This window comes from Coptis chinensis, chromosome 5, assembly GCF_015680905.1.
Source record: "Coptis chinensis isolate HL-2020 chromosome 5, ASM1568090v1, whole genome shotgun sequence".
In the NCBI taxonomy this organism is placed as follows: domain Eukaryota; kingdom Viridiplantae; phylum Streptophyta; class Magnoliopsida; order Ranunculales; family Ranunculaceae; genus Coptis; species Coptis chinensis.
This window is the reverse complement of record NC_141460.1, coordinates 95,784,516-95,794,494: the sequence shown is the minus strand read 5'-3', so window position 1 is coordinate 95,794,494 and position 9,979 is coordinate 95,784,516. Positions and strand designations below refer to the sequence as shown.

The window sequence follows — 9,979 nt, the reverse complement described above, 5'->3', positions numbered from 1 at the left end:
AAGGAGATATAAATGATAATTGAGTATGTAATTGACTTAGGTGTCGAGAAATTGATAAGAATATGGTTTTATTGATGCTTATTGGTTTTTTTTTTCCGATAATCATTGATGCTTATTGGTTACAAACCATTAGACCCTTGTAGGAAATATATAGAGAATTACATAGAATTGATGGATAGAACTCAAGTAGAATAAAATCCCTGAACTTTTCTATTCTAGAATATATTTTCCATAGATGATATATTTTATATTTGACTAAGTATGTACTAATTGATATTGTCAAATTAATCTTCTATATTTTCCACCATTCCATTATTTATTGATAACGATTCAATGCTCCTCATTTCACTGTATACTTCATCACTCCTAACCATTTAGTATGAATGTTTTTTTTTTGATAACCAGAATGAATGTATGATACGTCAAAACACAAGAACATCAGGAATACACAGATACACATTTTTAATTCGATCTGTTAACAAAAAATCGTTGTTCTAGGATTAAAATTTAAAATTAAGACCAAATCAACGAAAGTGACCGATGATTTCAACAATTTTGACTTGTAGACTGTTGATTTCCAGTTGGTTTGGCTAACTGGTTGATTGTCTTAGGCTGGAATGCAAATAACACGAGAAACACCGAAGTGGCTAAAAAATGCAAGGAACATTCAGCTCATGGCAAAATTATCCTCTGATGTACGTCTTTGTGTACTATGTAAATAAGTGTTACCCACAAGACATTAAGAAAAAAAAAATACATATATTCTTTTAGAGAATTAGAAAGTTTAGCTGCTGTACGTAAATAATGTTGGTAACTTGTTCTCGTTTACTTATCGTTATCGTATGTTTCTTCCTCTCGCGTCACAACCTACCAATATGCGTCTTATTATCTATTCTTTTTCTCTTCCAAGTTCCAACGATTAACATTAGGTATGCCGTGGTATATACTGCATGTTTTTTTTTCAATCAATTAGTAGTATTCAGAGTGAATTTTACAGAGTTTTCTTAAATTGCGACATCCAATTATAACATGACGTACTAATGATCTTTGAAATCAAAGAACCAGCAAAGCAGGATATATAGACCGGAATGCAAATATCTGGGGAAGAAATGTAGAAGTTGTGGAGAGTGACATTCTTGTCCTAATACGTGGGTATAAGGCTAAGAAACTTGCGTGGACTGGCACTTGTACGATTACCTCTCTTTTACAAGGCAACATTGCACTATTACAGTAAATCTACAAGATTAATGCGCGCATATCGTACATTATTGAGTTGCCATGGAATGACAGGGAAGCCTAATTAAAACGGTAGCTGGATTTCGTTTTCTTTTATTTAATGCTCCATTATGCATGGACAAAATTCTTGTTTCATATCTGAATTTGTTCTTTTCGATCATACATACTGGCCTCTTTCTAGTTACTTAATGATTTTAGATGTTAGCTAGATTGATATCTTCTATCCATATATAAATCTGGCATTCTGGCTTCCACACGTACATAACTAAGTCTGAAACTACTTGATAATGTTTAACGCAAAAAAAAAAAAAAAATAAAAAATAATAATAATATCAAATTTTGTACTTTTACAAATGAAAACTCTTGAAATACATATATATATTTTCAGTTTTTCTCCCTCATTGAACATTTCCTCCATAAAAAAAACGTATATCAACAATTCAACATGAGGCTTCATATATTATAAAATTCTTGTTTCAATGTGCGCCTTCATCCTTGAATTAGAAGGTGCGGGCTAGGATTGAACAAAATGAATTATGTTGAAATTAAATTATTGTAATAGCAATTAATGTATGATAGTACTATGGACAATTATTTGATCTTCACCAAAGGTCTCATTCTGTTTGTATGTAGGTCTTAAGATCTCGTAGGTCATATACTCCACAGTTCCAGCCTTCCAGGATGGTAGCTTGAAATAGATGGTAGATATATAGTAAATGCGTAGATATGGACTTCTATACATGTTAGCTATTCTTTAATTCTGCATAGTAGACTAGACTGAAATTTTCAAATGTACCAAAGCAGCAGCCAGCCAGCTTTGACACATGGCAATTTCTAATGAAAGAAAAGCTGATTTTAATTCTCAGCTAGCATATGAACAGCACTCAAAGGTGGTGTATATATATATAGGTGTAAGCTCGTAAGTAATTCTCACTCATATCCTACATTATAGGACTAAAACATAACAAGTTCCTATATATTCTTTCTAGCTTTGCATGCTTTCTTGCTAGCTAGCTAGTTGAAATTGGAATATATTTGAGTTCTTGTTTTGTTCATTTGAGAACTTCATTCTCTCGTAATTAGCTGAAAAACAATCACTACATACCAATGGGTGAGAGTGTCGTAAACTTCACAGAATCGTTATTGCACCACCATTCTGATGAGACTGCCTCTCAAAACAAAAGGCTCAAAGACCTGTATTCTGATTCCATTGAAGAGTTTCTTGGTGAGGACAATATACCTGGTGAATGGTGGGCTTTACTTGTTGGTTGGGAGTTGAGACAACTATGGAGTGTTTGTGGAATTTATATTGTAGTTGCCATTTTCAACTCAATGCTTAGCATAGTCACCCAGATGTTTGTTGGGCATCATCTTGGAACTATGCAGTTTGCTGGTGCATCCATGGCCATTCTTGAAATTCAAAACCTCGGACTTATCGTTATGGTATTTAAATTATTCTAAGAACACATGTTATAAAATGTGAACCTTAGTTATATACTGTTAATGTCTTTATCATTATTTTTCCCTTAATTTGTTTTCTCTGTTTTTATTGATTTCCACCAGTCTGGCATGGCTATCTCTGTACAAACTCTTAGTGGTGAAGCCTTTGGAACAAAGAAGTACGACACTCTTGCTACCATTTGCCAAAAAGCTATCATTGTGCAGTTGGGAGCAGCAGTCGTACTCTCCTCCCTCTATTGGTACACAGGCACGGTCTTGGAATCATTGGGCGTATGGTCAGCCATATCTGATCCAAGTCAGATATTCGGACGCGGATTACTCCCACAACTCTTTGCCTATGCCCTAATTTTCCCAATGCAGAAGTTCCTTCAAGCGCAATACATTGTCTACCCCTTGGCTTATGCAGCTGTTGGGATTTTTGTCTTGCATTCGATTCTCACTTGGTTGGTTGTGGTTGTCTTCAATTATGGGCTTATGGGAGCAGCTCTAACACTAAGCTTCTCTTGGTGGCTTCTAGTTATCATAACTGGGCTCTATATACTTTTAAGTCCTTCTTGTGAGAAAACTTGGACAGGCTTTTCTACCAATGCTTTCAAAGGGCTTTGGGCTCATACCAAGCTATCACTTGCATCTATTTTTATGTTGAGGTATATATATCTTAATTTTGAAATTTTCACCCTCTAATCAGTATATATCGGTGTCCATCATTTTTCCTCAACTGATGTATTTGGTTATTTGTGAAATACAGTTTTGAGTCATGGTACAGTGTGGGACTTGTGCTTTCAGCAGCTTATTTCTATGACCCTGATGTCTCAGTTAACGTTGCTTCTTTTGCTATATGGTATTTGATTATCTCTACTCTATGGCGTTTTTGCTAATTTTATCTCTATGCTAAATTCAGCTGGTTTTTATGCTAATTTATGTATTCTTCCGTACGCAGCATAAACTACTTGAATTTGGACCTCACGTTCATGTTGGGCCTGAGTACAGCAGCCATGTAAGTCACAAACTATTCAACTTGTCTTTGAACAGATCGTACATACCATTATTTTGTTAATCTGTGTGGTTGTTCTTCCTGTTTCTATACATATATTCATCTCTTTACTTTTCCGCTTGCAGCATTAGAGTGGGAACTGAGATAGGAAGCGCTCACCCAAGGGTTGCGAGGTTCTCAGCTATCGTTGTAAATGCAACTAGCATCCTCATCAGTATTATTTTCAGTGCGATTGTTTTGGCATTTGGCCCTGCATTAGGCAGAGCTTTTATCAATAACGAGGAGATTCTTAAGGCAGTTTCAGATTTCACTCCATTATTGGCTATCTCAATTTTTCTGAATGGAGTAGAGCCCATTCTCTCAGGTAACTAGTGTGTTTCGACTTGAGTAATATGTACACTGTACACATCTTCCATACAGGTCTTCATATATTTCCTACCGTCACTAATTATTCCATCTTTCTCTGTTATTTTTAAAGGTGTGGGAATCGGGATTGGACGCCCTGGCCTGGTAATATTGTTTTATGGATGTAACTACTATATTATCGGTCTCACTGTTGGATATTGTCTTGCCTTCATGACAAGCTTGGGTGTAGCGGTAACTATCTAAAGACTCGACTCATTGCATGCAGTACACCTTCATTCCATATTTTTTTAGTATGATTCTTATGTATCTCTTTGTGCAGGGAATTTGGTGGGGAGTGATACTTGGATTCTTAGTACAGACTCTAACTCTGGTTATATTAATTGTGACAAATTGGAATAAAATGGTAAGCTACTGAACATCCATTATGCTCATCTCATTCTCTAATTAAGCTTCTTTATTTTTACTAATCACTTGGTTATATGCTTATGTAGGTCAACAATGCTTTTGATCTGTTAAAGACATATGATGAAGAACAAACTCTGCCATGATGAGTCAAGTCATGACTAATATGATCATGATAGACGTTATTCAGATCAATATTGTAGGATAAATTGGAAAACATGGATTTTAAGCTTGGAGATTGTCAAGTCATATCTCTTAGTAAGAGAAAATTTTGTGTTTCTCGTTCTTTAATAATTTTTAGCAAAGCATTTTATTTAGAAAATTGTCATCGGTACTTACCGACAAGTGAGTGAAGAGAATTGTCTGTTTCAGTAGAAAATACTGAACTCACATACATGTATTCAATTTTTCAGCAAAGAATATATCAATTGAGAGAATTTTATATAGGAGGGTTTCCCTTTTCCTTTCTTTCTTTCTTTTGAGGGAAAGTCAATTGTTGAGTTCATTAATTTGACTGTGTGCAACAAAAGGAGTTCAACAACTTGGGCATTTCGGCAGCTGCCCAAGCATGAATCTGTGTTCAAGCGCTGTATATATAAGACCTCAGAGGCTAAGAGCTTGGCAACTCTTCTTAACCTCTTTAAATTGTGATTTTGTAAATTCTTCCTTTAAAACTTAAGGGGGAATAATACAAAACCGATGAGGCAAACATTTTATAGTTTATAGTAATTAGTATTCAAGCAGCACTTTGATTTAGCAAGCAAATAGTACAAAGAAATGCATGTTAAAAGATAAACAACACAGAATCCAACTCGACATGGAAACTTCTGGTACATCAATACACGAGGAAATTAACACGAACAACAACTCGCAACCACTCACTCAAAAATGCAGATAGTTTACCATAGTGAATAGAATCATTAGAATGAACTATACTCTCTGCCTTCTGGGGTACTAGAAATGCAATTTCACCTCATTTTGGAAACCGTGATCCATGAACATCTTGACTGATCTAATTTACCAACACATGCAATCTGGTCCCCAAGTCGCAGCCAAGGTGGAGGCTTCAGTGCTCATATCTCTACCAGATCGAACAGCATTCTCACTAAATAGTTGCTCACTTTGCCCTGTTTCGCTGGTTTTAGCTAGATTACTCTACGACACCACGCTGCACAATTCTACTGCAAAAGTGCTTTCCTACATCTCAATGTTGGATTGTTGGCTTCCTTTCTCCTCTTGTTCAACCGTAACACTCTTGATTCATGCATGTGTCCTGATTTTGGACAAGAGAAAATGATGTAATCATGTAGATTGTAGAGTTGTTCCAAATGCCTTTGAATAAGGGCAAGTCCAATTGGTTTTTGACCCCAACACCAATGAATGGTCTGCGTTGCCTTGTACACTTCCTTTACGGAAAAGTGAAGAAGATGTTTGCGTCCTATAGTAGTGCTGGCGTCTGTTGTTTTCACGTTGTTACTCAGACATGGGAATGAAACGTGGAGTTATCCACCTGTGGTTGTTGGGGATGGCTTTTTGTTGTGGATGGGGACCACGAATTGTTGGCTTGCGACTTTTAGTTCCCAACAGGAACCAACATGGTTTTAGTGTATGTCTGGTTTAGAGAATGTCCTTCTGTGCCTTGTTTGGACTTCCTTCCAGGATATTACGTCACTGTAGAGAATTCATACAATATCTCCTAACAGTCGAGACTTGTTTGCCGTTGATGCTTATTCGAACCCTTGCTTTAATGCCCATTTCTGGTGATTTGCTTCAAAGATATGATATATTTGCATCATTCTTCTCTAGGACTTCATTCATACAGAGCAATTTATCTTTGAAATATCATGTTTCTGTTATTATATATATCTTCTAGTCAGAATCATGGCGCTGAACCAATTACATTGCGTGGTGCTTGGAAACTGATAACACGATATGAAATGGAAGTCTCAAATTGATGTACGTGGAAGCGTCTTTTGGGCTGTTTTAGTAGACTAAAGATGGCTGTTTGTGTATTATAATAGACTAGAGATTGCACGTAATGAATCTGATTTCATACATTCATCATCATCATCGTTATCATCCTTAAAAATTTATGTAAATTTGATCAGGAACATGGATGTTTTGAGCTAGAATAGCGTTGTTTCATGGTACGTTGTTGATATCTGTTGAGCAAAGGCTTGTATTGATTGGGCCTATATGGCCAAGGCTCACATATAAATAATACAGCCCAAATAAGTATTTCCATATAAATTCCAGTCCTCATTTCACCTAAAACCCAGACTTCACTCTCTTCTCTTCAGAGCTCTTATTCTCCAGTGCCAGGTAAATTTTTCTCATTTTTTGTTTCTTCATTTTCACTTAGCTTTTTGCATTTAGTAAAGTTCGAAACTTTGTCAAAATTTCTGCAAACAAAAGATAGCCTTTGTTAGAAAATTGAATTTTATTGATTGGGTATCTTTTTTTTGCTATTCAGAGGTTTAACATTCTGTGAAGATTTAGTATAAGTTTCGGTAAATAGTTTATAGAATGCCGCTAGGAATAATTCAAGGGATAGGAAGGGCGATGAGAAGGAAGAGAACATCGTCGTTAAGTATTCTGTCATCTAAAAGAGCTCCCAGAGATTACTACAAGGGAAAGAATTGCATACCCACCGGTTTCCATACGCGCAAAGGTACATTCTGTACATCTATTGCCAAAAACAATCTTTATCACTTTATGCGTAGGGTGAACTGAAATATTTGATAGTACCATAGTCTTGATACTTTAAAGTCAGTTGCAATTTAGAATACTCGTAAAGGGTTCCTATTGTGCATTTACAATCTGTTAATCCACAGTGAAGATTGGAACCACAACTTGGTAGCTTGAATGGAAAAATTTGTAAGATATGAATGAAATATGCATCATTTCATTGGCCCTAGCTGCTAGACATTTGAGGGGTCCTATTTGGCAATTTTCTATTACTGACTTACTGTATCATTGACACTTAATACACGGACTTTGCAAATCATTCCTGGATTGTATATATCACGTATTACTTCCTCGCTATAGCAAAGTACTCATAGTTTCACTGGTAAATATGTCTATAAAAATCTTTCCCTTTTTATTTTTATATTGCTTATCTCATATGCACTAGTCACGTGTTAACGCTTACTATGACATGTTCCTTTGAGCGTACAGAACTATTTCGTTTGTAATTGCTGAATATTCTTGAGATTTTTGAATTACTATCATTTTTACTAGACCATGCCGAACTGCTAACTAGGGGAGTGAGAGGGGTTGTGTGTTTGCATATGCAGATGATGTTATGCTTTAGGGAAAATTCATATCTTACACCTGCTATTTTAAGTTTGTTTTCACTTCTGATGGGACTGATTTTAGAAAATGATTCACAGCCTTTCTTGAGTTGGTAATTGTATTGATAAAGTTGATTGCTAAGTAGATTATCATCTTTTAATGTCTCGGAAACATAAGTTTCTCAACCTTTAAAATGACTCTGGTTAGTAGACAAATAACAGGATCTGTGCCTTCCTCCTTATTTGACCAGAACATTTGGGAGTATCTTCATTGTTTAACTCAAGTCTCATATGTGGCATAAACTGGTTGTTGATGATACACTTTTGCATTTTGGTGCAGGTGGGTATGTTTTGGTGCAGGAAAAACTGCCAAACTATGTTGTTCCTGATTTGACTGACTTCAAGGTACTCATTCCTCTATTAACATAGATTTGTGCTGCTTCAGTGTGTTACTTGTACTAATGTCAAGGATATCCACCGCTGAAGGAAGTTAGTCAATAGTAACTAGATCTAATTACCTTTTGTAATATTTCTTCTTTTAACCATAAAATGAAATGCTGGGAAATTTCTGTTTTGATTTATTTTTAACCCTGTATAAGTCCTGATTGATGGAAAGGCAATATCCATTTCCAGTTTCCACTTCTTCAGTTAGCATAAAGAAGTTTAGTCTGCTAAGGAAGCTTTATTTATTTTTGAGCTTCAAATATGAATCAACTGCCTGAAACCCAAACCAGAAAATTTTGTTTCATGTTCCATCCAATTGCACGTCTTTTGTGGTTACTTTGTGTTGGAATTCATCAACTAATCAAGGTTTGAACAACAAATATATCCTGCACATAGTACTTAAATCGAAAATAGAGCAAATACAAAGCTTATGGTGGTATACCCTGAATCAATGTGCTCTCCATCACCAAAAACTTTTAGTTGTTTGAATGACTAGATAACACTCGCTGTTTGATTAAAACTTTAAGTGTGTTCTTTTTGCTATCTCCTTCTATTTATATATGTATTGATTGTATATGCAGCTGAAGCCGTATGTTTCGCAATGCCCTAAGGAAATGAAAACTACAGAGACTACCGAAGAGGCTAACTAAGATGAAGAAGTCATCTAGTACCTCATTGACTGCTTTTGTTGTTCAGCAACTGTTTACTGAATGTCTTTTAGTTTATTGCTCATAGCCTTGGTTACCCTTGTTTTTATTTCATCTGCGTTTTTCATCGTATTGAAAAAGAATATGTTGTCTTCAGTCTTTGACAAACTCACAAGCCGACAGCAGAGAGCTAATGAGAGGATATGCCAATATTCGGCTTCAGCATTTAACAATATTGAAATACCAAGTGTTTTTTCTCAAGGATTTGAGGTTACAGTACATGCACCATCTCCATTCTTAATACCAAAGATGTCTGAATTGATTTCAGAAGTTCAAAATTCATGCTTGAACTCACCAACTTGCACATCTGAGCTCAATAAGACAATAATGGATAGTAGGGATTAAGGAATTTGGAGTAAGGCACAAATGCATACAAAAAAAAGCACTTCAGGATTGAATGCAGCATTGCAGTGAATACACAGTTATTCTCTGCGGCTGTTTCTGATGCAATTGTTCAGAATACTGTATATATAAGTCGAAGTTCTGCGCAAGTATGTTATTCGCCTAATTTGAGGTCTGCCTTTGCGAAAAAAAAGTACATAAACCACCGGAACCAAATGATAAAATGACTAAGGTGCATTGTGGTATTGTCTACCCAAATATGAACCACTGTTATCTAGTAGCTATTCAAGATATGCATCATAATGCAGAGCTGTAGATCATATTGAAACGAGTCCCGACCATCTTCTCCTAAGATCTAGATGGACATATCGTTTCCTCAACTCCTCGAATAGACTGAGTTTTGTGGTAGGAAGGGAGAAGTCCATCTGTCCAAAGAGCAGATGTTACCAGATCAACAACTTCATTGATTTGAAAACTCCATACAAGCCTTATTGCGTGGATTATTCATCTGGCAATCAGGACTTCTTACTGCCCCTACGTTCTGTTTCTGCATTTTGGAAACACTCTAACGAACATCACTAAAGAAGGCGAACATACCTTTGTCATCTCTTGTATGTGGAACATACATTATACAAGAAAAGCGGCTTAGCATATTGTAGTTGGTTAGTTGGTGAAACACAAGAATGTCCGATTAAGACTTTCTGTTGCCATACTGTAACAAACATCACTAAAAT

At 35.9% G+C, this 9,979-nt stretch overlaps 2 protein-coding genes across 2 annotated transcripts; both read left to right on the top strand.

Annotated features, from left to right (window-relative positions):
- The first annotated feature begins 2,193 nt into the window (after nt 1–2,193).
- Nucleotides 2,194–4,903, top strand: LOC147500481 (protein DETOXIFICATION 41-like). The gene is made up of 8 exons (XM_086562098.1): nt 2,194–2,679; nt 2,800–3,344; nt 3,446–3,538; nt 3,638–3,694; nt 3,817–4,055; nt 4,170–4,288; nt 4,377–4,460; nt 4,549–4,903. Exons 1-8 carry the CDS (start codon nt 2,344–2,346, stop codon nt 4,603–4,605), a joined length of 1,530 nt encoding a protein of 509 aa, XP_086418224.1. The 5' UTR covers nt 2,194–2,343; the 3' UTR covers nt 4,606–4,903.
- Nucleotides 4,904–6,668: 1,765 nt separating this feature from the next.
- On the top strand, nt 6,669–9,104 carry LOC147500480 (uncharacterized). Its single transcript, XM_086562099.1, has 4 exons — nt 6,669–6,781; nt 6,933–7,130; nt 8,093–8,157; nt 8,778–9,104. The coding sequence occupies exons 2-4, from the start codon at nt 6,986–6,988 to the stop codon at nt 8,844–8,846; spliced, it is 279 nt and encodes a 92-aa protein (XP_086418225.1). The 5' UTR covers nt 6,669–6,781; nt 6,933–6,985; the 3' UTR covers nt 8,847–9,104.
- Nucleotides 9,105–9,979: the final 875 nt, after the last annotated feature.